Consider the following 27,595-nt stretch of genomic DNA (forward strand, 5'->3'; position numbering starts at 1 on the left):
GAAATACGGCAAGAATGGTCGAGGCACTGAGTCTTACTCAGTAGTGGGTTTTTTCTTAATATATTTCATTCATTTTTTAGAGAGGAAGGGAGAGGGATAGAGAGCTAGAAACATCGATGAGAGAGAAACATCGATCAGCTGTCTCCTGCACAACCCCTACTAGGTATGTGCCCACAACCAAGGTCCATGCCCTTAACCGCAACCGAACCCGGGACCCTTCAGTCCGCAGGCCGACGCTCTATCCACTGAGCCAAACCAGCCAGGGCTACTCAGTAGTTTTTAAAAGCTCCCGACGTGGTTGCTGAGAGCTACTGTTCTGTCACCGCCACGGGTGCCTCCACCCAGACACCCGGCTTTAGTATCCAACACATCCGCCCATTTTTAGCACCAGCCCGGCCATCTCTCAACTCCGAGCCACGCATCCAACGGCCTCCTTGGCATCTCCTCGTGGGCACCCCGAAGTCAGGACGTCCGGAGCGGAACTCAGGGTCCTCCTCTGGGACCCATCCCCCTTCCCTTCTGTAGCCCAGGGCCCAGCATTCCTCCCGCCCCCCAAGCAGGACCTGGCTGCCACCCACGGAGGCCATCTCACCGCACTTGCCTGTTTCCTCATAAACGTCGCCTGTTTGCTTATTCTCTCCCTCTCACCAACATGGCAGTCCAACCTCCCGTCTACCTTTGGCTTGACAACTGCAGTGGCCTCCTAGCTGGTCCCTCTGCCCTGCTCTTGCCCCTCACAACCTTGAAAAGACAACGAGGCTGTCCCTCTCCCGCTGAAGACCCTCTCGGGGTCTCCCTCCCGGGTTTTCTTCCAACCCTGACAGGCCTCTCCTGCCTCGCCCCCACGGCCCGCCGGCCTGGAAGTCCCTCGTGCTCCTGCTGACGTCAGGCTTCTGTATGTGCGGTTCCCGCTGTGTGGCCCCTCTTCCCTTCTCCTGCCTTGCCCCCCAGGGCTCAGCCCACATCACTTCCCAGGAAGCTTTCCTGCCCTGGCCAGGCCCCGTCATGTGACATCACAGCACCAGGCAGCGGCGATCTGTAGCACTTGTAACATTTTTTCATCACGTTTGTGAGACTGGCTGATCACTTCTCACTCACATTTGGCCTTGCCTGCTAGCCTGCACTGTGTTTGTTTCTTGGCTGCTGTATTCTTGCATCTGTGCTCAATAAGTATTTATTGACTGTCTGATTGAATGAAATGTTCAATTTAACCCCGGGACTAGCTTCAGAGCTGAAACCAAGGCCAGGACCAAGGTCAGGGCTAGGACCACAGACGGTTCCTGGGGCTGGAAATTGGTTAGAAACAGCACCTGGGGCGGAGAGCAGGCCAGGGATGGAGCCTGGGAGGGCCGATGGCACAGTGTGGCAGGACCCGCCGCCGCTGTGTGCCGCCGCTGTGTGCCGCCGCTGTGTGCCACCGCTGTGCGCCACCGCTGTGTGCCACCATGGTATGCCACGGCTGTGTGCCACCGCTGTGTGCCATCGCTGTGTGCCACCATGGTATGCCACGGCTGTGTGCCACCGCTGTGTGCCATCGCTGTGTGCCACCGCTGTGTGCCGCCGCTGTGTGCCGCCGCTGTGTGCCGCCGCTGTGTGCCACCATGGTATGCCACGGCTGTGTGCCGCCGCTGTGTGCCATCGCTGTGTGCCACCGCTGTGCACCACTGCTGTGTGCCACCGCTGTGTGCCACCACTGTGTGCCAACACAGTGTGCCACCGCTGTGTGCCACCATGGTATGCCACGGCTGTGTGCCACGGCTGTGTGCCACCGCAGTGTGCCACGGCTGTGTGCCACGGCTGTGTGCCACCGCTGTGTGCCATTGCTGTGCGCCACCGCTGTGTGCCACCACAGTATGCCACCGCTGTGCACCACCGCAGTGTGCCACCGCTGTGCGCCACCGCTGTGCGCCACCACAGTATGCCACCACAGTATGCCACCGCTGTGTGCCACCGCTGTGTGCCACCGCTGTGTGCCACCACAGTGCGCCACCACAGTATGCCACCGCTGTGTGCCACCGCTGTGCACCACCGCTGTGCGCCACCACAGTATGCCACCACAGTATGCCACCGCTGTGTGCCACCGCTGTGTGCCGCCGCTGTGTGCCGCCGCTGTGTGCCACCACAGTATGCCACCGCTGTGCACCACTGCTGTGTGCCATCGCTGTGTGCCACCGCTGTGTGCCACCGCTGTGTGCCAACACAGTGTGCCACCGCTGTGTGCCACCATGGTATGCCACGGCTGTGTGCCACCGCTGTGTGCCACCACTGTGTGCCAACACAGTGTGCCACCGCTGTGTGCCACCATGGTATGCCACGGCTGTGTGCCACCGCTGTGTGCCACCGCTGTGTGCCACCGCAGTGTGCCACGGCTGTGTGCCACGGCTGTGTGCCACCGCTGTGTGCCACCGCTGTGTGCCACCGCTGTGTGCCACAGTATGCCACCGCTGTGTGCCACCGCTGTGTGCCACAGTATGCCACCGCTGTGCGCCACCACAGTATGCCACCGCTGTGCGCCACCGCTGTGTGCCACCGCTGTGTGCCGCCACTGTGCCACCTAGGAGCGAGCCGCCGGAGCAGAGCTGCTCGAACGGCTGCCGGCCCGGAGCCCGGCGAGTCACGCCAGCAGGCTGGATTAAGCCAAGCGGCATCTCACACGGAATGAAGTGAAGCACCGGAAGCAGAAGCAGTGACATGGATGCCTCCCTGCATGGGGCTGACACACGCAGCCAACACGGCAGGGGGCATGCCAAAACGCGTCTGTGTGAAGTGAGGCGCGGCAGGCTCCGCTGCAGAGTTCCCGGTCAGAGGGTGCTCTCTGGGGCGCGGTGGGAATCCGGGGTGCGAACACTGCCCGTTTCTGGACCCAGGGCCGCTGTCTGTGGAATCGGCGGCCAGGCCTGGGGCGCACAGGGAGGGAGATGTAGAGGCGAGCCGGTGGGTGGGCGCCTGCGCTGAAACGGGAGGGGCCCAGGGAACACGGGGTGCAGGGGACAAGGGTCAGGGGGGGGAGGCTGTGGCCCCTGCAGAGCAAAGGGGGCGGAGAAGGGCTGGGAGGGGAAAGCTGCCCCCGAGGAGGAGAAGGGGCAGTGACTGTGCCGCCGCCCCCCCCGCCCCCCCTGCCATTCCCTGGCTTCCCGCCTTCCACTTCTCCTCTGGGCCTGAGGAAGCGGGTGTTCAGCCTCGCACACAGCCACCAGCCTGCTGACAATAGGGGAGCTGGCCCGCAGGCCCTACTGCCGGCCTCTCAGCTTGGGGTGTAAAAGGGGGGTACTTACCCTCAAACCCTGTATCTAAGGCTGTGCAAGTCCCAGGGTGCATGCACATAAACACAGGTACAGGCGCACTGGTGTGTGTTCACCCACAATACCGATAAAGCTGCTTGTACACATGCACACATCCATCCAGACAAGCCGCATCTTTGCGAACACACACACACACCCCTCGCGCTCCCACGCTGGCATCAGAGCGGCCCCAGTGCTTCTCCTGGGCTCCGCGGGCAGCGCTGCCATTAAGGGCTTCACCGGGAGGGAGGGCCCAAATGGGGGCTTCTCCCGGGAGCAGGCTCCCAGGGCCCCTCCCCTGAGGCCTTCCGGACTTGGACCCACAGGTCCCCCTCCGAGGTGGGGAGGGGAGTCTGCAGCGGGAAGAGGCTGGGGCGCCCACAGGCCACTCCGACTCCTCCCAGCCTCCTCTCCTGTCCCACCACCCAGGCCGCTCCCGCTGCGGGCAGGAGGAGGGGAGCGAGCCACATGGGTGCCCCCCGGAGCCCCGCTGCTCTGGGCGCTGAGTGGGGAGGGGGCGGCTTCGCCTCCTGGCACCCGCCCCTGGCGGAGGGCTGCGGGTGGGGCCTCCCCCGCGGTGACTCAGCGCGCTGGGTATTCTGTCCGCCGTGGCCAACTCTGACACTTCGCTCATCGCTCCTCGGGGACGTGGTCCCAGGAGGTGGGGAGGCGATGCTCCGGGAGCTGCCCGCCTCCCTCCGCCACTGGTGCCCGCGGGCGGGAAGGTGCGGGGCGGGTACTGGGTCGCCGATGGCAGAGAGGAGCCAGGAGGATGCGTTGGGGGCCAGCTGTCCCACATAACGGGCAGCGGATGGAAACACTGAGACAGCATTTCCCAACCCCGGTGGGAGAGCGGGTCAGGGAGAGACTGGAAGGCAGGTGTCATCCCGCACCGAGTGACCAGGGCTCAAGGGCAAGAAAGCTGGAGGAGCTGAGGTGCCGGATCCCCGGAATCTGGAGGCTGAACTGGGCAAAGGGGGCGGCAGCTGCGGGGTTTCCCACTTGCTTCCCAGTAGTTCCTCTCCGTTCACTTCCAGTTGTTTCCGAGCCATGAAATTCTTTCCAGGCAAGATAAGGGGCCCGCCCGCCCCGCCCGCGTCACGTGTGAGGGTGTTCAGACGGACACGGCGGGGAGCCCGGGTGGAGCCCCCGGAGGATCCGTCACCCCAGCCCCGACGTGAGTCACGGTCAGAGCTCGCGGCCAAGAACAAGGTGTAGGGTCCGCTCTGCGGCCGGGCCCTGGCTGCTCCCAGCTCCCCACGGCCCCCGCCGGCCGCCCTGCCGCCCCCTGGCAGTGCCACCCGATGCCCGAGCAGCTCCTCCGGCCGGAGCACGTGGGCGCCACCAGCCGCTTCCCCGGGGCCCGGTCCGGAGCGTCGCCTCGGCGGTGCCACCTGGTGCCCCGGCCCGGCCACCCGCCCTGCCCACCGCGCGGCCGCGGAGCCAGCCCGGCGCACGGTCCTCCGCGGCCAGGGGCGCCCGGAGCCGGCAGCTTTGGGGAGTCCGGGGAGGGGATTCCCGGGGCGGCCGCGCTGCCTTACCCGGCGGGGCGCGGGCGCTCCGCACCTGTGCGGCCTCTCCGGCGCTCGGCGCGGGCAGGGGCTCCGTGCGCCCGGCGCCCTCGGCAGCGGCGCCCTCGGCAGCGGCGCCCTCGGCAGCGGCGCCCTCGGCAGCGGCGCCCTCGGCAGCGGCGCCCTCGGCAGCGGCGCCCTCGGCAGCGGCGCCCTCGGCAGCGGCGCGGAGCTGTCCGGGCGCCCGCTCTGTGCGGCGGAGGGAGCTGCGGGGCAGGGAGGAGCGGGGAGGATGGCGAGGGCAGGCAGGGAGCGGAGATAGGGCAGGCCCGCCGCCCCTCCCACCCCGCCGGCCCTTCGTCACCGCATGCCCCTCCCCCCTGACCCCTCTCGGGCTGGGCGGACTGAGTCCACAATAACCTCATCTTGCCCCCGTCCCACCTCCCGTGTCCTTTCCCCGCCCCGCCCCAGCCTCTCCCCAGCCCGGCACCTTCCCGCGGGTGCCATTCGCCCCCCACGACTTCTCCACCTGTTGCTCCTGCTCTCCCCGCTACCAACACCCTCCCCACCGCCACCCTCCTCTGCGCCTCCCTCCCCAGCTGCCGCTGCTCCGCCCGAGGGGCCAGCTCCAGGTCCCCCACCAGTCCTCGTGGGGTGGGGCCTCCTCGGGACTCCTTGTCCCCCCTGCCCTCGGCTCAGAGCACTGCTCTTCCAGCTCCAGTCGCTGCCCCTTCCACGCTCCCACCCCAGCAAATTCCTCCAGAAACGGCAGCCGAGCCTTGGGCGCTGGCTGAACACCAGGACATAAAAGCTTTGGGAAGCCGTTGGGGTGTGGGGAGACGGAGGGCAGCCTGAAGTTAGGGGGACGCAGGGGCAGTGCAGGGTGGGAGCGGGGCTGGAGGTGGAGCCGGGAAGACCAGCCCTGGAGGGTGGGCATCACACACGGCCTAGGCCGCTGGCTGCTCCTCTGGCCTCGGTTCCCATGTGCAGCTGCCTGGCCAGGGGCTGAGCAAGGCCCCTCCCGTTTCTCACCGAGGACAGTTCTCGCTGCCCCGCTGCCCCTCACCCCGCTGGCCGGCCGGTCGCCTGCGGAGGGGCGAGGAGCCGGTCTGGCCCGCGGCCGCTCAGGCTGAGCACCGGGGTTCTGGGTCAGGGCACGCTGGGCGGCAGAAGCTGGGCCAGGTGCCCAGGGCTTCCTGGGGCCGGGACAGGCCCCATGGGCGCTCGCGTGGGTGTCCCCGTGTCTGGGTGTGTCTTCCTGGCTTTGATGGGGAAGATGAAGTCAGAATCTGGGATGAAGCCGGTGCAGCTTCCTTCCACTGACTTGGCCCGGAGCCCCCACAGCTCCCCAGCTCTCTGGGTGGGGGTCTGAGGCACGACGCGGGAGGGCTGACACCCCAGGTTTCAGCACTGGTGTCCCATGGTCATATCCGTTTTGGGGGTCCCCTGCCTTAGGATTTCATATGCAGGCAGCATGGCCACCACACGTAGAGCTGGCCTGGGAGGAGGGAGCTGGAGCACGGCGGTGACTGAAGTTCAGGCCAGGGCTCTGCACACCTCGGCCGAGTAGGCCGACGGAGACCGGAGACCGGAGACCGGAGACCGGAGACCGGAGACCGGAGACCTCTCCAGGTTGGGACAGTCGCTGTCTGAGGCTCGCTCGATGCCCAGGGTTGAAGCCCACAGGAGCCTTGTGACAGCCCGTGCCAGGCTGCTGGCATCTCATCAGAGAAGCACCAGGCCTCGCCAGAGCAGGTGCCTGACAGTGCTTGTCAGCGGGACGGTGAAGAGACCCGAGCGAGGGGTGTGGTGGGGACCCGGCCGCCTTCACCCCGGAGCCGGTGGCAGGCGGAAGGGGTGCTGTGGGAGCTGCCCGCACCTCTGCTGCGCTCTGACCCTCCGTGTCTCCAGCTCCGGCCCCCCCCTCGAATGAACCTCCCAGTCCTTGTCCTGGCCTCGAGGACCAGGGATAAGACAGAACGGGAGGCCGGGAAGGAGAAAGGCAGGGAGGCCAGGAAGAGTCGGGGCAATTAAGGGCAAGGACCTGAAGGGGAAGAGGGAGCAGGGCTGTGGTCCAAGCAGGTCCCGAGGGGAAGAGGCGCTTGGACCGACCTTCCCAGCACACAGCGCTTTCCCGCAGCGCCGCTGTGGACGGGGCTGGGCCGCAGTGACCTGGCCACGGTCTGCCCGGGGGGGAGTGAGGTGGCCTCAGTGCAGGCTCTCTGGTCCCAAACGTGCCCTCCCTCCCCAGAGAGGAGCCCTGGGAAGATGAAGACAGGCAGACACAGGGTAGGCCCAGGACTGTCTGAGGAGGAGGAGGAGGAGGAGGAGGAGGATCTGGGTTTCTGAACCTTCTTTCTGCATCAGTGTGTCCTAGACTCAGAAGAAATTGCCAAGTTAAGACGGGGTCAACATTTCACCAGTGAGAGTGGGGCTGGGAGGTGGAGAGGAAGGGGAACATGGAGAGAAGAGATGAAGAACGAGTCTGAGATGAAGATGGAGAGGACTAAGGGGGGGCACAGGAAGAGAGTTTGGACCCTCAGACTTCCTTTGCCTGGAGACATGGGTGTGGGGAGAAGGGAGGAGGGAGGACATTTCTATCTCATGACAAAAGAAAGTCACACAGTTGTTTTGTTCTCTGCTCTGGGGCGGGTGGGCGCCTGTATTTACCAGAGGGACTAAGGTCGCTGTGGCAACCACACATCTGGGCCCCGGAATCCAGATGTGCCGTATCCAGGGCCATAGCAGAACGATGAGGCAAACATTAGGCTCTCCAGTCCTGGCCCCACAGCTGGGGAGAACACAGCGGCTGGAGGGGGACGCGGAGGGGAGGGCTGAGCGGAGAAGCGGAAGGCGCGGAGAGTGACAGGAATGTGGACAGGCAGCGGGAAGGGCGATGGGGACAGGCAGGCTGGCGTGAGAAGGCGGGGGCAGCACAGGTTCAGCAGCAGGAGTGAGAAGAGGAGGAACAAGAAGGAAAGAACGAAGCAGAGGGGGAGGAAGGGGAAAGCACCAAAGAAGCCAAAAACAGAAAGATGAACAAAGAACAATGGTCCAAAGGCCATGGCTCCTGGCAGGCGGAGGGCAAAGACAGGCAGGCAGGAAGGCTAGAGGAGAGACGCTGGGCCTGCGGTGGTAAGAACCGGGCAGGATCTCAAGGAAGGAAAGCAGCTGACCAGAGACAAAGTGGCAGGGGACAGGCCCCACGGGGTGTGCAGTGGGGGGCCAGGAGCCTCGGAGGCCTCGGTGGGGGCTGTGGCTGCAGATCCACTCGGACCTGAGGGCAGCAGCCCAGACTGCCCGCCTCAGCCCCCACGGCAGGCCCACTCTGCACCCTCCAACCCTTCCAACCACCACGCTCCCGGCCCAGGTGCCGCTGGCCCCTGCCACTCGGCCAGGAGCTGAGCCCATCAAGAGTGGAGCAGAGGACAATGCAGACCGACCAGGAGCGGGGAGGAGGGACAGGTGTCTGCTACGGACCAGGCCCCGCGCACGGCATCTCTCCCTCACACCGCCCCTGAGGAGTAGGCACAGGCACCCCCCTTAACAGCTGAGGAGACCAAGGCTTCGCGGGCCACAGCAAGGGCATCTCCGAGCAAAGCCAGCTCAGGTGGCCTCGGGCTGGCGCCCGGATGAGGCTGCACGGCTGAGGGGCCCGGGACCGGAAGTGCTGGCTGAGGAGCAGGGCTGTCCTCGAGGGGGAGAGCCTAGCTCCAGGTTGCCACAGTTACACTGTTTTCTCCCCAAACACAGTAATGGGGGGGCTGCTGGCTGGACACGTGAGGCTCTTCCTCCCTTCAGGCCTGGGCTTGTGGCCCAGGCGGCCCCTGTCCAGTCCTCTGGGCCAGGAGCCCAGGACCCGCCCACCCTCCTGCTGACCCAGGGCACTCCTGCAGGCGGCAGAGGCGTGGAAGGAGCCTGCCGGGATCCTCACAAGTTGGGTGAGACTCCCCTCACCCTGTCCTGCTCCCCTTCCTACGAATAGAAAGCAGAGCCTTTCTGCACCCCCACCCGGCCCTTTTCTTTCAACCGGGCCCTCACGTCTCAGCTCCCCTACATCCCCCCTCCTCCCGCCCAGCCCTTCTCCCAGGGGCCTCCTTTCTGGGCACAGCCCTGGGCTCCAGCTCAGTTGTTTGTCCTGGAAAGTGAGGGGAGGGAGGGGAACCTGCCAGAATGTAGGGGACCCAGGGAGGCGCTCACCCCAAAGGGCGTGGGGTCCTGTCCTTCCTGTTTACTCAGACACATTCCGGGATCTGTGTCCGCTGGGCTGTGACACCACAGGGCACCCCTCTCCCCCACCGCCCACACCCGCAGGTCAAGGGGGTGACATGAGCCCTGGGCCCCGCCCGGCCCGCCCAGCCAGCTGTCGCCTGGAGAAGCCTGGAGAAGCCTTTCCCCCAAACGCTTGTCACGAGCCAGGAAGGCAGCCACAATTCCTTTAACTCCCTCCAAGTTGTTTATTTAATAATAATAATAATAATTAAAAAAAGATGCACACACACACATAAATCTGATCTTCCTCACCGCCCTTCCTTTACACCCAGAACAAGCTCCTCATGTCCCGCCCTCGAACTAGAGTCCCCCCTCTACCCCCAAAGAGGAGTGAAAGAGCCAAGAGCCCACCCACCGCGCTCACCTCACCCAGCCTCAGAGGAAGCGGGGGCTGCGGCGTGGGCAGAGAGGAGCCTATATTCCCAAAAGGGGTGAGAGTGAGCCCTCACCCAAATAAGTGCTTAACCCCACACCCTGTCCTTCCGCCACCAAGTGCCCAAGCCTGGAATCAGGAAAATAAACGGTCCCACTTGGTGACTCCTCCCGCCCCCAGTCCCCAGTCAGTGAGAGGCAGAGGTCAGGGGTGACTGAGGTAGAGGGGCGGCCGGGCGGCCGGGCCCCCTGTGGCGTTGCCCGGGGTGGAAGGCTGTTTCCGGAGCGAGGGGGGCACCGTGGAGGTCTTGATGTGAATCACCCTGGTGTCCATGACCTCACACTCGATCTGCATCATCTCCTCATAGTCCCCAGGGGCGCCCCGCCCCGACAGGGTCTCTGTGGGAAGGGCGTGCGGAAGAGAAGGGGAGGCAAACAGAGGAGGGTGGGAAGAGAGCAGTGGACAGGGAGGAGAGGGCAGGTGGCCAGGCGGGTCCAGCATGACGAGTCAGTAGGGGGAGGGGGGAAGCGGGGGGGGGGGGGGGGGGGAGAGGGCCGTTGTGAGTGTGAGGTCACAGACGGAAGGCACTGGGAGAAAACGAGGTGAGAGGCCACCCCTTCTGCCCGGCACCTACCCACGCCCCGTCTTCCTCCTTCCGTCTCCTGCATCGTGTCCTGCTCTGCACCCATTCCGCTTCTTCTCACCCAGGACCTTCTTACCCCTTCCTTTACACCCAGAAACAAGCTCCTGGATGGCCCCTCCCCTCTGGCCCCCCTCAGCTCCTAATGCTGGCCATCCGGTCAGAATGTCCCCCTCCCTCAGTCCCAGGACCTCCCCGTGCCCGGCAGCACTTACCATTGGGGGCCATGGCGGGCATCACCAGGGACATCTTGGGCCGAGAGGTCTTATTGTGGCTGATGGCGGGCAGCAGCAGGTGGTCCTGGAAACAGGGGCAGGCCCAGGGCGGGGGTGAGCACACACGCTGGGAGCCCGGGGCCAGGGAGGGGCCGGGGGGGCGCTCACCCGCCGGAAGGAGACAACATAGAACGTGTCTTCCCGCCGGTCAATCGCATCCAGGAACTCGGGCTGCGAACGGTCCGGGCGGCGGTACAGCTGCAGCTGGCCCGCGGAATCCCTAGGCAGGGGGACACAGGAAGCGGGAGGACGGAGGGAAGCGGGGAGAAGATGGGAGGGAAAGCACAGGAGACCCCCAGCAGATGAGGAGGCAGTGCAGGCCAGCTCTTGGGGTAGAGCTCTTCAGAATGAGCCCCACTTCGTAAGGAAGCACACCCCCAGACTCACCTTTCTGGGGGCCCGGGGGGCTGAGTGGGGACTGCCTTAACTGGAGGCAACTTCTTCCGCCGCTGAGACTTCTGGAAGGAGAGGTGTCTAAGGATTTGAAGAGGGTGAAGGGAGCAGGGAGAGAGACGCCCCGGAAGCTGGTACCGCTCACACCCACCCTGCACTTCCTCAGCTTCCCTCAGACCTCCATGAGGACATGCCCCTGGAACCCGGACACGCAGCCTGCCTACCTGTCTCTCCTGGGCCCTGCGGGGCGCCTTCCGCCGGCCTCTCTGGTGGCGCTGCACCCAGCCGCTCAGCGCGTCAGCCAGCCTGGGGAGCGGAGCAAGGAGAGGGGCTGCAGACACAGCTGCGTGATGGGCAGGGGAGCGCCCAGCCCTGGGCCCCCCGCACCTGAGGGACTCGGTCCGGTTGAAGTGCCGGCAGTCCGAGGAGAGGAAGAGCTGGTCCAGGTCCGGCAGCAGCAGCTCCCCGGAGCCCCCGGGCAGCGCCGTCAGGTTCCTGGGGCGGCAGGGAGGAGCAGTGGTCGCCGCTGCCCAGCCCGCCACCAATGAAGGCCCTGAGGGCGGAGCAGTGTGGCTCCCCGCAAAAAGCAAAGGTGAACTTGGGGACGGAGACACACAGCACCCTGAGAGGCCCTCTCACCTGAAGCTTGGCCGGCCCTCGAGGCTGGGCTGGGGCTCCTGGGGGCCCGGGGAGGGGTCCTGGAGGGACGGCACCCCACGGACGGGCAGCTGCGCTGAGAACTCCAGCAGGTGCCTCCGGGGCCGAGGCTCCTCTCCGCTCATGCCCATCCGAGGAGAGACGGCGGCCGGAGGGGACTCGCTGATGCTGCGGGCGGGAAGGAGGCGCAGGGCGGTGGGCTTACTGAGCGGGGAGGGCCAGGGCTGCCACACCCGATGACGCCCTCACCAGTGAGGCGGAAGGAGAGCAGTCCCTATGCCACGGGGCCAGGCAGCGAGAGAGGAGCGGCCTACGCTGGAGCCCAGAGCTCGGGAAACTCCGGCGTCTGTTCATCCCACCGCCAGCACCTCCTGCCCCGCCCTGCCGTCCGTCAGATGAATGACGAGCAAGAAGGGGGCGCTGGGCACGTCCTGCACCCGATGCCACAGCGTCTGCGAGTGGGGTGAGGGGGGCGAGGGCGCGGCAGCAGCAAGCAGGTGGCCAAGGGAGAGCTCCACTCGAAGGTTCTGGGGGGCAGGAGGATCTCACCTGACAGGCCCGAAGTTGAAGGCAATGAAGAGAAGGAAGACCACGACGCACACCACCTTCCTGTTCCCAGACCCTACCTTGAGCTCGCTGTTCTGCGGCGAGAGAGAGGGCGGTGAGTCCTCCCCAGGAGCCGGTGTTTCCCCCCAAGGACAGAAGCCTCACCTCAGCCCACAGGGCCTCCAGCCGCCGCCGGAGGGCCGCGTTCTCCCGGCGCAGCTGCTGGTTGTCGGCCAGCACGGCCTGCAGCCGCGCCTCCAGCCCCTGCAGGTACTCCTTCTTCTTCCTCCGCGACTGGCAGGCCGACTCCCGGTTCTTGATCATCCGCTGCTGCCGCTTCAGCAGCTTTGCCTAGGCGCCCGAGGGCCCACAGAAGGTGAGGAGGGGCCCTGGCCTCCGATCCAGGGCTGCCCTCCTGACCAGGGAGGGGAGGGCTCTCCTTGCTATAGAACACTCCCTGCTCCTGCTCCTGCTCCTGCTCCTCAGAGCGGAGGGAATTAGACTCAGGAAGCGTCCTGCACCGCTCCTCCTCCGCCCGCTCCTCGTGGGGGCTCGGTCCCGCTCCTTGGTGGCCGGCTCTCCTCACAAGCCTCCTTCCTAGGCCCCAAGTTAACCTTGCTAACTGGTCTCCCCAGGAGGAAGAGCCGTAGCAGAATGACCCTGCCTTTGGCTTATGAGACAGCCCACTTGTCCACATGCAGCCTGATAAGAACTAAGGACCTAAGACCACGTAGAGCTGGTACTCGGATGTAAGCAGGAGCTCACGCTGACCCTCAGGATCGCCGTAAGGGTCTGCTTCCACTTTCCGCTCCCTCCTCGTTCCCCAGTTCTCTCCGCGGCAGACCTTCCTCTTCCGCTCCCGTTCGCAGCCCCGCCCCGCTCCCCAATACTCACGTCCACTTCAGGGGGGCAGGCGTTCCCAGGCATAGGGGCTGGAACAATGCTCTTCCTCTCAGGCCGCGGAGCAGGGGCGGCTGGCCCCTCGGGCTGGACTCGAATGGCACCTTGGATGAGGACAACTGGGGACACTGGGAAAGTGAGGCGGAGAAAGAGGTCAGAGGCTGAGCCAGACGGGGGCTGCCCACACTGCGCACCCGGGCTCAGTGGCTACGGCTCCCTCCGGCCAGTCAGCAGACCAGCACCTGGCGGTGGCTGGGCCAGGGGCTGCAGGAGGACGGTGGTGCTGGGTGGCACGGCGCTGGGCGGCACCGGGACCGTGGTTATCACCACAGGTTTCGGCTGCAGTGGTGGCTTCCGGGCAGGCAGGGCTTTGCCTGAAGGAGGGTGGAAGGAAGGAAGGAAGGAAGGAATGTCAGGACTGCAGGCCTTTTCCAGGGACCCCAGTGTCAGGAGCCCCGTTACCTGAGGAGCCCTCGGGGGGTGGGCCCATGCTGATCTGGACAGCTCCCGGGGGCGGGCCAGGGACATCTCGCAGGAGACATCCTGGAGGGGCTGGGGACTCGGTCTTCACTTCCAGGGCCTCCTTTCCTCCGAAGGCCTAGGGGGCGTTCAGAAAACGGAGTCAGGAGCGCCAAGGAGGAGAGGAGAAGAAAAGCTCTCCTCCGCGGAGTGGACAGCGGAGGGCGGGAGAGGAGGGGAGGAGGGGAGGCGCTGGATGCTCACCCGGTCGGGGGACTGTGTGGAGAGCAAGGAGGCCTCAGAGGTGATGGAGGAAGGAGAGACCGGTTCTGTCTTCGTCTGGACCCCTGTGGGGGGCAGGGCAGGAGGAGGCAAACAGCTAGGTATCAGACAAACACCAGAGAAGAGTTAAGACGGGGACTGGGGACAGGGCCATTTCTCCTGGAACCACAGACAGAGCTGCTCTGGCCCAGGCCATCGAGGCAGGTGCCCCGGGGCTGCGGGCTGCAGGCGCTCCTCCCAGCACTGCCTCCTCTCTGCGGGCTCCTTCCTCTTCTCGCCACACGGTTTTCCTCAACGCCATCCCTGAACTCCTGCTCTCCCCGTCTCCTCAGGCAGGTCCGTCCATGCCGAGGGGCCCAGGCAGCGAGAAGCAGCATTCCTACGCCCACCCTCCTGTCTGCCTGGGTTTCCCTCTCTCCCTGGCCTAATGCCATCACGCACCTCCATGCTGACCACCGCCAAGCCTGACTCTCTGCCCATGACGGCTCCCCGGGCCTGACCCTGACTCCCGAGCTCCTTGCTCGTCACTTCCCTTCTCATGCCCCACTAATTACCCAAATTCACTGCTTGTCCTTCCACACAAGTTCCCTCCCTACGCCCAGCAGCCTCCCAGACACATCACTGAGCCGCAGTCACTGTGCCTTCTCGGCTGTTAAATCTGTGAGGCCTGCTCACTGCCCCGTGGGGGAGCTAAAACCCTCAAGGTCGCCAGTCTGCCGCCACCTGCGGTCCACACCACTCCCGGGGAGACTGACTGCAGTGATGTTACTGTGTGGAAAGTCATCAACACTATGTTTGCTGTTCGAGGCTTTTCGGTCTTTGCTTTGTCCTCTTTGTCACCTTTAATAATGTTCTGGATACGCTCCTGTTCCTCTAAATCACATGTGTCAAACACAAGGCCCGCGGGCCAAATCCAGCCCGCCAGGCCTTGCAATGTGGCCTGCACCGCGCTGTCATCACTGCACTCCGCTGTCAGTTTATGACATTGTCAGTTTATGACTGTTCAGTAAACCATTCGGCCCGCGATTTAGGCTAGATTTTAGATTTTGGCCCCTTCTCTGATTGAGTTCGACACCCCTACTCTAAATCCTCCCTCCACCCTCGCCTGCCCTGAGTCGCGGAGGGGACATGAGTGGATTCCATTACCGGCTCCCTAGCCCTCTTGCTTCTGGTTGGGAGGCAGCGCCAGGAAACCCCGGAGGAAGGCACTGTGAAGTGAGCAGTCAGCCTGGCCACCCTGGCCTCCTCGTGCCGCCTGAGCACACGCCTGCCCTCACGCTCTCCAGGGGACAGCACCAGAGGCCAGGCTTCCTGCTCCACTCCTGCTAATGCCCAGGAGTCACCGCCGCCCACCCACCCTCCTGGATTCTCCTGCTTTCTTCTCGGCATCCAAGCACCCTACTGAACTGCGTGCGCCTCCTCCTTGGTTCTCCTGCCTCCAGTCCTGCCTCTGCAGTCCGTTCTCTACCCTGCCGCCAGAGCTGCCTTCCTAGTCAGACTGCCCTCCTGCTTCACTCCTCAGAGGCTCCTGACTGCCCACAGGCTCAGAGGAGTCCCTCAGCAGGGCTCCGCCTGGCCCCGGCCCGCCACAGCGCCTTGCCCTCCCGCTCCCGCTCACTGCACCCTGAACACACCGCCAGTCCCCTTGGTCTCCTTCTGGCCAGTTTCCACGTGGCCTTCACAACTCAGCCAGAAAGCTTCCTCCACAGCGGGCCCCGATGCAGCCCCTCCCTCCGCAGCCCCCCATGCAGCCCCTCCCTCCGCAGCCCCCCCATGCAGCCCCTCCCTCCGCAGCCTCTTCCTCCGCAGCCCCCCCATGTAGCCCCCCGATGCAGCCCCTCCCTCCACAGCCCCCCATGCAGCCCCTCCCTCCGCAGCCCCCCATGCAGCCCCTCCCTCTGCAGCCCCTCCCTCCGCAGCCCCCCATGCAGCCCCTCCCTCCGCAGCCCCTCCCTCCGCAGGCCCCCCATGCAGCCCCTCCCTCTGCAGCCTCCCATGCAGCCCCTCCCTCCGCAGCCCCTCCCTCCGCAGCCCCCCATGCAGCCCCTTCCCCTGCAGCCCGCCCCAATGCAGCAGCCACGTGAGGGCCCAGCACTCCCTGAGAGCGCCCCACAGGGACCACGCCGGTGCGGACCGCTACTTGTCCTTCGCCCCACCCCTCTGCAGGGTCCTCCTGTCAGGGTGCTGGTCGTGTCTTTTCATCTTTGCATCCCCACACCCTATCCAGTGCCTGGTTCGGAGTCGGTGCTCAATAAGTGTTTACTGAATAAGCACAGAGGCCACCTAAGTTTGATAACACGTAAAAACAGCACAAATGTTGAGTTGGGTCTATATTCCAACTTTTCTGTATAAGATTTTTTTTATAATAAAACGTTAGAGTGAAAAAATAATGTAATTATGCCATAAACTGTCCAAATTCTTTAAAACATGCAAAGCAACAGGAAGTTAAATCAGACAGCAGGATACTGGGAACAAGAAAAAGAAAGAAAATCACACCATCTGGTCAGTGCTGTCCTTGCTGTTTCCTGAAACTCTCCTGCCGCTCCTGGCCTTTCCCCTGATTATCTGTCCCTCCCCCCACCTCTCCTCCTTGTCCTGTCCCCCACCACACATGCCGTCCTGCCTGGAAAAGCCGGCGGGTGAGTGTGTGTGTGTGTGTGTGTGTGTATGTGTGTGTGTGTGTGTGAGTGTGAGTGTGTGAGTGTGTATGTGTGAGTGTGTGTGTGTGAATGTGTGTGTGTGAGTGTGTGTGTGTGTGAGTGTGTGTGTGTGTGAGTGTGTGAGTGTGAGTGTGTGTGAATGTGTGTGTGTGTGTGTGAGTGTGTGAGTGTGTGTGTATGTGTGTATGAGTGTGTGTGTGAGAGTGTGTGAGTGTATGTGAGTGTGTGTGTGAGTGTGTGTATGTGTGTGTATGAGTGTGAGAGTGTGTGAGTGTGTGTGTGTTTGTGTGTGTCTGAGTGAGTGTGTATGTGTGTGTGTGAGTGTGTGTGTGTGGGGGGGGGGGGGCTGTGATTACCTGAGGGATCATCGGAGGTGGGCCCCACGTTGATCTGGACAGTTTCAATCGGGGATGTTGGATCCTCTCCCAGGAGGCAGAGTGGTGGTGCCAAGGACTCGATCTTCACAACCAGCACCTCCCCTACACCAGGGGCCTAGGTGAGAGTAGAGGTGGGGGGAGGGGTTTGCAAAAAAAGAAAACAAACGGGGAGGTGTTGAGAGCAAGAGCAGAGCAAAAGCTTTACAGCTTACAAAGACCAATGATCTGACATTCAGTTTGAGTGGCACAGCAGCCCTCTAAGCTGCCTCCGGCGGTTCTCTCCTTATTCCTGGGAGGGCGAGGGCATCTCAGGATTTCAAGCACTGCCTTCGAGTGGGAACCTGGGCAGCAAGCGCCGGGACCTCAGCCCCCACACAGCTGCCACAACCTCCATATACCAAAAGTTCCCCTTTCACTTCTAGAAACCCCAATGGAGCTGTAGCAAATGAGGATGCCAAAGACATACAGGGAGGGAAAGAAGCTTGGCACCCACACTTCCACCCTCAGCCCTGGGGAGCCGGGCCGGGGCAGAGTCCCAGCGGGAGGGGTTCCCACCTGGCAGGAGGGCTCTGCGGAAAGACCTGACGATTCCGAGCTGAGGGAGGAGGACGAGCAGGGAGAAGACGGCTCGGACTTCACCTGAAGATCTAAGGAAAGGGGTTGGAAAACAACCGGGACGCAGGGCCTGAGAAGCGTCCCAGAAACGTGCACGGACACGTGGGCGAGGGTGGGCTCCCCGAGGCAAGGCTGGAGGAACGCAGAGGTGTCAGGTGTGAGGGCACGGGGCTTGCAGTGTTTCTGGGGAACGGGAAGATGAGGGATCCTGGAAGGATGAAGGAATCACAAGTGATCTCCTACCTGGAAAGAGGGGCAGGGGGTCCCATGGAGGCTCGGGGGGGCTGACATCCATCCCCACATCCAGCATGCCGCTGCCGAACTGAATAAGGGAGGGCATTAGGTGGCGGGGCTGCGAGAAGGAACGGCTGGGGCGGGGTAGGCGCTCGGGGGCCGCTGCCACCCGCAAGGAGGGGACAGGGTGCTGGGAGCAGTACCGGGACATCGTGCTCGGGGCAGCGGAAGAGCTGCGCCTGCTCCTCGGCCACCGGGTCCAGGCCGGCGTACAGCGTGCAGTCTGCAAGAGGCGCGGCGTGGGCGGGCGGGGGCCGGCGGCGGCCACCCTCATTGGACCCGCCGGCCAGACCCACCGCCCGCCCACCAGGAAGGCGATGCCGCCCCGCAGCTCCTCCTTCCCGACCCCGGGACGGCTGGACTCCCGCAGCGAGCAGAGGTCTCCCCACTCCCGCGCCCCGAAGCACCACCGGACCCCCGCCCCGCCCCCCTTCCGAAGGTGGGTACCGCTCTGGCCCGGCCTTCCCCCTGCCTTGGGGCTCGCTTCCTCGCGGCGTACGCAGGGGCGCCTGCCGCACAGAGGCCTGCCGCAGCCCTCCCCCGCCCCCCGGCCGCCCTCCACGCACCCCAGTCCTCCGGGCCCAGCAAGTTGTCGGTGAAAAACCGCGTCGGGTCCGCAATCTCGCTGAGGAGCATTAGCTCCGCCATCTTTCCCCCGCCCCCCAACCACGAGCCGGCTCCCGAGGCCCGCCTCTCCCCTCAGCAACCAATGAGCGGACTCTTCGACACAGGGGGCCGCCCCGGAAGCGACCCCGGCCAGTAAGACGCCTGGGTGCTGAGCGTGGAGGCGGTGGCCCCGCAGGTCGGCCAATGGGAGCTTGGCAGGAGGTGCCGCCCGCGCGCCGGCCCAGCATTTGCGCATGCGCGGACGGGGACGCAGCGCGAAAGCGCCTGGGAGACGTAGTTCCCAGCGTTTAAAGGCCCGCCAGCTCCCGTAGCCAGTACTAAGCTTAGAATTTAGCTTCTACTCTTCTTCGGAAATGGGTAAGCCCCCTAAAATGTAGTACACGTGGCCATGGTTTTTTAGTGGTAAAAAAGGGAAAAAGGTGCACTGAGACCTTAGCAAGGCAAAAACTGGGAATGAAACCCTCCCTCAGGGCCCCACGCCCCCAATCTCACAGCACAGACCACGATTCACAGGTTTCTGTCTCGTTTAACGGTTCACTTTAATCAGCCAAACATCTTGCGGAGACCCTGAGCCAGTCCTGCATCTTGTTTCTTCCCCTGAAAGATCACCTTTCCCAGCTCCTCCTGGGCTGCCCGGTTTTTGGGGTCTACTGCCAGCACCTTCCTGAGGTCAGCAGTTGCTTTTTCCACGTTTCCAAGGGCAGCCTGGGCAACCCCCCTTCGGTACAAGGCCTTCAAATGTCCAGGCTCCCGCTCCAGCGCCCGGTCACAACTCTGGGCTGCCAGATGGGGCTGTCCCAGCAGCAGCTGACAGGCAGCCAGGTTGGCGTGCAGGGCGGTTCGTTCTGGAGAGCCAGGTGGAGGTAAAGTCAGCAGCAGCCGAAGAGCCCGTCCGTAGCATCGGGCAGCCCCTTCTGGGTTCCCAGCTCGGAATAATTCTGTTCCCCGCGCACGTTCTTGCCTAGCCAGGGCCTCCTTCTCGCTGGCCTCCAGCTCCCAGGAGTCCTGGCCCTGCGTGAAGGAAGCCAGTGTGAGCCTGACCGGAGGACCAGAGTGCCCAGGCAGCTGAAGCTCTGCCTCCTCACCTTGACACATGGACTCCAAACACTTCTCTGTGAGTTCCCCCCAGGTTCCCTCCCTCCATGAGCCTAAGCCCATTGTTAGCTCTGTCCAGCCCTCTGGCAGCCCTGACCCCAAAGGAAACCCCAAAGCCAGGACGCGGCAGCGGGAGCCCAGCTTGGGTTTGTCCAAGCCATGGCCGCGGGTTATGATCCTCTTGACAAAGCTCCCATCCGGACAGGCCCAGAGATCGGAAGCGCCGAGGGGCTCTGGCATCTCACCAGCGGATCCGTGAGACTCCCCGGCGTCTTCCAGCACAGCAGCCCGCCTCCCAGCGCCCTGCGGAGTCTCTGGGATCTGGCTGGCTGCAGCTGGGCTCATTCTCAGCTCAAGGACTTCGGGCTCTTGGGGCCGCTGCCTAGTTTGAGTAGTTGAGTTAAGGCTCTCCTTGGGGCTCCTTCCTCGTTGTTGCTGCGGCTCAGAGGTGTCTTTCTCTCCCGCTAGAGGGATTGGTAGCGTCTCCATTTCTCTGTCTGCTCCCTTCCTCCGCGGGTGAGCAGTTTGGGTCGGAAAGGGATGGATCAGGTTCCGGTCAGCACCTGAAAAAAATCAAAACAATGCTAATGGCACATTCTCACTCAGACTCCTTTCCTGCCCTTCTGCGACCTGGGCCTCAAAGTGCTTGTTTCCTCCAAAAACCCATGTGGGGCACCAGCCTGGGTTCCACCAGCGCGAATCCGGAACTATAAAGTCCACAATTCCCTGCGGCCAATCCGCTACGGAAACCCATCGAGTCCAAAAGGCCTTGGGCGGCCGAAGCGATCGGCCGGTGGCGCTGGCCCGATCACTCGGGTCACCTGTGCTTCCGACGCTACAAGCTTCCTGAGTGCCGTCCTCCGAGTCCTGCCGCGGGCGGAGAGCGGCCCGGGCCGAGGGAGGACACCTACGGCTCACCCTGCAGCCCGCGGGCGCCAGGCCGGTGACGTCGCGCCCAGAAGGCGGCGACCAGGCTTCTCCCGCCTCCCGATTGGCTGCCAGCAATCGGGCCCATCCCGCTCCGGGGAAGCTCCTTAGCAGCCGAACTAGGCCCGTCGAACCCAATTGGGCCAGGCCGGTGGCCGGCCAGAAGTCCCCCAGGGCCAAGCCCCAAGATGGCAGATTGGGGCGAATGCGGGGAGAAGGGATGGTGCATGACAGCGGCGGCAGACCAGTCGCCCTTCATTCTGGCGACCTCAAGTGTGCTGTTGATTCCATCCCTTTGTTTGGGGCTGCCAGGCTGAGGCCCCCTTCTGCTCCTTGGCCCGTTCTGTCCAGGGTCCTCCAAGAGAAAGCCTCAGGCCCCTTTCTCCTTGTCCGGCCCTACTCCCTTGAGGTTTCCCCTTACCTTTCCCCTCATAGTCATCTTGGCCTTCAAGCTCTTCTTCCTCAAGAAAGCTTAGTGCTTTTCAAATTTTGATGTTCATAAAAAGCACCTGTGAAACTTTAATTTCAGGTTCTGCTTTAGGAAGTCTGGGATGGGGCCTGCCATCTGCATTCCTAACAAGCACTTGGGTGCTGCTACTGCTGCTGCTGCTGCTGCTTATCCATGGGCCACACTTTGTTTTTATATATTTTTAAGATATATTTGTTATTGATTCAGAGATAAAGGGAGAGAGATAGAAATATTAATGACAGAGAATCATTGATTAGCTGCCTCATGCATGCCTCACACTGGGGATCAAGCCCACCACCTGGGCAAGTGCCCTGATTTTGGGGTGGGGGGTGGGGGGGTGTCAGACTGTGACCTTCAGGTTCATAGGTGGACATTCAACCATTGAGCCATGCTAGCTGAGCCATGCACCACACTGAATAGCATGATTCTAGAAGAACCTCACCCCTTTCCCTTCATCCCTTGCTCTGCCCTGTTAGGGCGTCTTATATTTTGCACATATAACTAGTATAACCTGCTCCACTGGATGTATCAGTGGAAAACTGGGCCTCTTCCTCCTAATAGAAGATGTAGGTCCCTTTGTGGTTCAACCTTGCTTGTCCAGCAGCCTGCACAGGTTGGGCCACCAGAGGTCTTCAGGAAAGGGCAATTGCACCATACCTCACCTTGGCTCATTTACTTGCTTTTTAACTCCCTACCATCGTGCTGCTTCTACAAGAACCATGCCAGGACAGCCGGGAGAGAAAACTTTCATCATTATCCACAGGTGTGTGTCCAACAGTCCACTTCCTGTTTTGTGTTGAAACTCACTAACCTAGACTTTTTTTTTCTCCAAATTTTATTCCTGGGTTCTGTGCCAGAGTGACCTTATTACACTGCCACCTCCTTCCCTCTATGGCTACATACTCTTGATTCTTGGAATCCCTGGGCTCTTGTTGAAAATTAATCTATTTTTTTCTTCCTCCCTCTTCCTCTTTCCATTTCAGAGACTTCTGGGAAAGGCAGGAAGTCTAGAATGAATCACAAAGTGTTTTATTAGACCATAGTCCCTGTACAAAGGTTGCTAATTTGTAGTATGTGTGCCTTAATTGAGAGGGCCACTCCAATGACCCTTCAAAGATCAGCTTCTTTCAATAAAAAGAAACTATAATCTACTAAAAATGTGTTACTTTGTAATATAGCTTTGTTCCAGGCAGCATGCTAAAAACTGGGGATAGATACATGAGTGAATGAGCCAGACACAGTCCTACTCTCATGGACGTTAAGTCTGGCCAAGGAGAATAAGCAATGACATTGCTATGAAGAAGCATGAGGTGCTATGAGAGTAAATGAGGGGTGAGGGAATATTTCTTGAGGGTGAGACATTTCTGCTGGCATCTAAGGAATTAGTTATTTTTCTAAATCCTGAACAGGGAGAATAAAAATGACAGTGGAGTAAGAGGAGCTTCACAGACACACTTACAGAACCAAAATAAATTATAACTAAAATACAAAAAGCATCCTGAATATTCAAATGATGGATAGCTGGAGAACATCATGATAACCAAGGATGGAAAGTGGAGACAACATAGAGACTGGTGGGAAGAGTGGAGCCACAAAAGGGCTGGATGGGACCCCACAGACATACCTGAAGTTCTGGAGAGATATCTTAGCTGTGGGGGGTTGCCACTGAGAACTCTGGTCTCTAATCTCCAAGCTGCACCTCCAGGAAAAGAGCACCAGAACTGAGAAAGGTGCCCACGTAATATTTGGCTGTGAAAAGCAGCAGGGTTGCTGTCTGCCAGGGACAGGCAGCTGGAAGATTCAGGCACCCACTTAATGGGCCAGTGCACAGAATTGCATGTAGAGCCATCACCTTGTGTTCTGGCAGAGGGAGGGCAGAGTGGACTGGAGCTGTGTGAGCAGAAGCCAGGGTTGGGAGCTCTGTGGTTAGAGCTCAGAAGGCAGGCATCCCAGTTTTCAATGCTGAGTCATTGTAGTATACTGAAATCTGGTATTGTGAATGTAACCATTCCCTCATGCTGCAAGGTCATCTTTCTCAGGCAGACATTTGCTATACAGGTGGTTTTGACAGTTGACTCACCCTATCGGAAAACACCTTGCTCCACACTGTGGAATTTCTGAGGCTCATTAAGAGACTGAGAATAACCATTAGCCTTCTAGCAAAAGCAATTGCCCCACACTGTTGAAAAAACTCTTGCCACATCTGTAGACCATTGCCTGAGGGCAATTAAAGATGAAATCCTATCATTCTGTAGACAGATGTGATCTCTGGAGTCTTTGAGTCTTTGCCAGATCTAATTAGTCAGAAACAGCATTTGACACTGTCCTGCACTAGAGAGTGAGAGGTATAGCAGATCTACCTAATACAGAGTCATGAACCCAAATGGGCAACCAAAGTGAGGAGACAAAAACAAAAACAAAAAACAAAACCAAATAAAAGAACAAGAGAATTCTTCAGAAGAAGAGATAAAAGAAATGGAATAAGAAATTTATCTGATATAGAGTTCAGAATAATGATGGTAAAGATCCTCAACAGCATGAGAAAATATATTTATATAAATAAAAGCCTAAGTGACTGAACAATTAAACAACAAGTCAACTGACCCCTGTGATTCGCTCTGACCACCAGGGTCAGGTTCCCTCCTGTCTGGAGTGGGCCGAAACTGGCTATCCGGCATCTATCTATCTCTCTCTCTCTCTCTCTCTCTAATATATTTTATTGATTTTTCACAGAGAGAAAGAGAGAGGGATAGAGAGTTAGAAACATCAATGAGAGAGAATCATCGATCAGCTGCCTCTTGCACACCCCCTACTGGGGATGTGCCCACAACCAAGGTACATGCCCTTGACCGGAATCGAACCTGAGACCTTTCAGTCCTCAGACCGATGCTCTATCCACTGAGCCAAACCGGTTTCGGCTATCCGGCATCTCTTGAAGGGTCCTGGATTGTGAGGGTGCAGGCTAGGCCTAAGGACCCTACCAGTGCCTGAAGCTGTGCACCAGGCCCCTAGTAATAATTATAAAAATGGAAATAAAGAATGACATAGCACAAATAAAGAACACAGCAGATTAGGGGAAGCTGTGTTCAAGTCAGTGAATTAGAAGATAGGATTGAAAAAAATTAATCAGAGAACCAAAAAGAAAAAAAAAAATTTTTTTTAAACAGGAGGAAAGCTCAAGGGAGCTGTGGGACAATATTGAAATATAGTGACAACCATACTTTGGTAAAAACTGCTGTTTGAATTTTAGCTTTGCTATCTGATTTCGGCCTTTGATTACTTGCTGAGGAGTGGGAAATTACTGACCTTGCCTGGAGGGTAGAAAGTTACTCATCCCTCCCCCTCCTGGACCTGAAGACCAAATCAACAGTCTGGGTTAGTCAAGGCTAAAAGAACAGAACGAACCAAGAAGGGAGATTAGGCCATCTGGCCGATACATACAACCGCAAGGTTAAGCAATATAGAAACCAGTCAGCTCCAGCCCCGTGGACCTCCTGTTTAAAAAAAAATTTTTTTTTTCTTTTTGGTTCTCTGATTAATTTTTTTCAACCCTATCTTCTAATTCACTGACTTGAACACAGCTTCCTAACTCTCTATCCCTCTCTCTTTCTCTCTGTGAAAAATCAATAAAATATATTAGAGAGAGAGAGAGAGAGACCTCCCTTTTTTGAAATGTATATAAAAAGCTGGATTTGTAACTGCTGGCTGCTGTCTCTGCCTGCTCCATCCTGGCGGCGGCAGCCCAGATTCGAATCTGTAATAAATTTGTTATTTGACTCCACAATTGGCTATTTGGAGTTGTTTCCCGGGTAGGGGTCTCTGCCTCTTGGGTGGTCTCTGCTCCATTCAACATTTGGGGGCTCGTCCGGGATGTAGAGACCCCCAGACGGGCAGATGCCCCATTCTCGTCGTCCGGACTACTTGAACGGCGCCGGTAAGTAGAGGCCTCATTTGTTCCTTGTGTTTCTTGTTCTTGGTTTCTTGCAAGCGCTTGGGATCAGAGAACGGCGGGACGCTGCCAGAAGTTCTCAGATCCGGCCGGAGTGGGGGACGCCCTACCTGCGGTCTTGGTTTCTTGTTGTTTGAGTGGGTGGAAGTGTGAAAGAGATGCTGTGGTATGTCTGGGTTTTTTTGTATTTCTAGGAATGTTACTTGTCGTCCTTGTTTTGGACTTATTTGTTGCCTAACTGTTTATAGATTGGGAAGAAAGAGAGAAATGGGGCAAGGAAACTCGAGGGAGAGTCACCTAAGTCCCCTTGAATGTATGATTAAAAATTTTTTCTGATTTCAGAAAAGGGTGAAGGCTATGGTGTTTCTGTAGATGCCTTCACTCTCCGGAGACTCTGTAAGTTGGAGTGGCCGAGATTTGGGGTTGATTGGCCTTCAACAGGGACCCTAGACATGGGGCCCTGTATGGGAGTCCGGCGGATAGTCCATGGAAGTCCCGGGCATCCGAACCAAATTCCCTACATTGATATTTGGATTGATGTTCTTTTTGATAACCCCAAATGGCTAAAGGAGTGTGGTTGTCTCCCTGACAAAGGAAAATTGGGAAAGAGACCTCCCAGGTCCGTCTTACTTGGCAGGCCACGGGTGAGCAGAGAGAAAGAAAGAAACCTTTAATTTGTTTAAAGCTGAGTGCTCTGATGGCTAGCAAACTGCCCCGAGTGGCCACTGGGATTCCTTTTTCCCAGGGGTGCTTTGCTTTCTATCAGAGGGGTATCAGCCCACCTAACAATATTTATTGATTGGAAGGTATGAAATTGTAACAATTGTGGTACAAAAAAAAACAAACAAAAAAAAAACCTAAATGAATCTTATTTCTGCCACCACCCAGTCTTGATCAGTGGTGGAGGAACTGTCTCAGAACTGTTTGTTTCAATTGGCCATTTAAGTTTACACTGTAAAATCTTTAAAAGAAAAGGAAAATATTTTGTGGGCCACTTGATCCTTGTGTATATGTCAACTCTTAAGTTATAATTTTAAAATCAGTAAGAGCTTGTCAAAAAGGTCAGGGGGTCTGATTGTAGTGTAGGGGTCACCGGTTCCCCCATGGCACCTTTGCTAGCAAGAGGCAAGCGGCGGACTGCCAGATGAAAAAGCCCTGGTGGAAGTACCTCCTTCGACACCTGGGACCCCTCAGACCCGTGTACTCCCTGCCTCAGCCCACCTGGTGTCTATTCCCTCCAGGGGTTGTTTTGAATAGCTGGAGGCAGCAGATAATTCCCCACCAGCTTTTGAAATTCCCCACCGTGAGGGGGAAACTACCTAGATGATACTGGTAACAAGTTTACAGGAATGGCTAGGAGTCTTCAGCTAAAGAATGTGTTCATTTGCATTTGAATGCTACTCCAGTGATCTACAGGGAGTGGCAGGTAATTCCATGGTGAAGATGCCCCATGGCCTTGCTTACAATGTTTAGTCTTTGTCATTGGTATCAGCTAAGCAGGGTCATATAGCTACTTAAGTATGAATTATAATTGAGAAATGTAATGTTATTAATCTGAAGGAAAAAAAAATGCCAAATATATTTTACTTGCCAGCTTTAAAAGTTCAAAGTATAAATTAAATTAGAAAAAGTTAATTGCAGTAACTAAATGCCTAGAATATGGCAGGCTAAACTGTATTACATGTGTTAAGAATAAGCAGTAATGATCAAAGATCTCAAGGATTGATTTATTTTCATTTGTCAGGTGAGGAATCTATATAATGCTTGAGCCCTCTCCAAATTGTTTCATACAGACCTAAGTAAATTTGCTGGGAAAAAGTGATAGCCATATTAATTTGTTTTGTTTTGCTTTTCTCATATGCCATTGTTATCATTTCTAATTGAATTGTAAGCTTGAACTTGGGCTTGTACCTGCACCTTGTATTTTGTTTGGGAATCATTTTTGGTTTCAGTCATGTGTGCCTACTCTATAGATTTAAGTAGACTTCATCACAAAGGTTTATAATTTATTTGGAATTGTGTTAAAACAATGTGAAAACATGGTTTAACCCCCCATGACTGCTTGGACACTTTTCACCGTGTTCTATTAGGGGACTTAAAGGCACAGTTAAAATTCTCCTGTTCCCCTTCTCAGTCTTATCTGTAGGAAGAATGTGGCAGTTTAAAATTCAAGCGGCTACTGGGAACAGAGTGCTAGACTTGCTCTCTCTTCCCTCTGCCTTTCCTAAATATTCTAAAATAATAGAAGATTTGAGGTATGGTTGTAGATTTTTGAAGGACATAGAAAGAAGGTTTAAAAGCTAATAAAGTTTTTATGAAAGTTGTGCATGTGATGAGAAGGAGAAACAGGGAGAGAGGGAAAGAACGAAGCAGAGACTTAAGAAAGAGACTCTGGGAGTCCGAGAGGGAAGGATTAGCAGAAACAAAAATTGGAAGAGAAAGTGATAAGTATGTATGTGAGAAAGGGAGGAAGAGAGATATAAGCTAGAGACAAGAAAGGACAGAGATTAGAGAGGGAGAGAGACAGAAGGTGAGGCCAGAAGAGACAGAGACAATCTGAAAGAAAGGGAGACTTAGATTCCAAGGGTTTTTAACCTCGAGCCCTGACGAGACCAGGGCTCCTTTCAATTAATCCTCCAAGGGTAACCTTACAAGTGAGAGGCAAAGCTCTTAATTTCCTGGTGAGCACTGGGCAGTTTATTCAGTCTTGACAGAGCCGATGGGACCTCTAGGAAGATATCAGTCCAGGGAGCCACCAGACAAACTGACTGTTTTCCTTGGACATCAAGAAGGACTGTAGACCTAAGAAGGAACACGTACAGGAGGAACGCAGCCGCGAAAGTGGACTGAAGTAGAACAACGGGCCTTTGAGGAGCTAAAGAAGGCTCTCATCTCAGCACCTGCCCTAGTCTCGCCAGATGTCACGAAGCCCTTCCACCTTTACGTGAGTGAGGTAAGAGGCATTGCCAAAGGGATTCTCACTCAGACTCTAG

General features: G+C 58.7%; 3 protein-coding genes and 1 long non-coding RNA gene across 6 annotated transcripts in view; all 4 read right to left on the reverse strand.

Moving 5' to 3' along the window:
* TNXB (tenascin XB) overlaps positions 1-5,086 on the reverse strand; it is a 65,994-nt gene extending 60,908 nt beyond the window's left edge. The window contains exon 1 of one of the 2 annotated variants that reach the window (XM_084890991.1): positions 4,823-5,086. The gene's annotated coding sequence lies outside the window, so the exon portion shown is untranslated. The remainder of the gene's footprint in view (positions 1-4,822) is intronic. The other variant, XM_084890990.1, reaches the window with a different exon arrangement.
* LOC311626233 overlaps positions 1-27,595 on the reverse strand; it is a 1,185,289-nt gene that overhangs the window by 580,046 nt on the left and 577,648 nt on the right. The window lies entirely within an intron of this gene.
* Positions 9,226-18,235, reverse strand: ATF6B (activating transcription factor 6 beta). Of its 2 annotated transcripts, none has more exons than XR_014795648.1 (18): positions 18,102-18,235; positions 17,679-17,758; positions 17,485-17,563; positions 17,182-17,273; positions 16,606-16,741; positions 13,572-13,654; positions 13,311-13,446; positions 13,091-13,222; positions 12,843-12,976; positions 12,114-12,299; positions 11,952-12,043; positions 11,385-11,570; positions 11,133-11,240; positions 10,970-11,051; positions 10,740-10,826; positions 10,461-10,572; positions 10,293-10,377; positions 9,226-9,835 (listed from the first exon to the last, which is right to left on the reverse strand). XR_014795648.1 is itself a non-coding variant. In XM_084891108.1 (18 exons), exons 1-18 carry the CDS (start codon positions 18,181-18,183, stop codon positions 9,642-9,644), a joined length of 2,070 nt encoding a protein of 689 aa, XP_084747234.1. In that variant the 5' UTR covers positions 18,184-18,235; the 3' UTR covers positions 9,226-9,641. The 2 variants fall into 2 exon arrangements, 1 of the variants encoding a protein (XP_084747234.1); XM_084891108.1 differs by having other exon boundaries at positions 10,740-10,810.
* Positions 18,682-20,214, reverse strand: FKBPL (FKBP prolyl isomerase like). The gene is made up of 2 exons (XM_084891215.1): positions 20,079-20,214; positions 18,682-19,820 (listed from the first exon to the last, which is right to left on the reverse strand). The coding sequence occupies exon 2, from the start codon at positions 19,744-19,746 to the stop codon at positions 18,706-18,708; it is 1,041 nt and encodes a 346-aa protein (XP_084747341.1). The 5' UTR covers positions 19,747-19,820; positions 20,079-20,214; the 3' UTR covers positions 18,682-18,705.

Source organism: Pipistrellus hanaki (genome assembly GCF_964339955.1).
Source record: "Pipistrellus hanaki genome assembly, chromosome: 7".
NCBI lineage: Eukaryota > Metazoa > Chordata > Mammalia > Chiroptera > Vespertilionidae > Pipistrellus > Pipistrellus hanaki.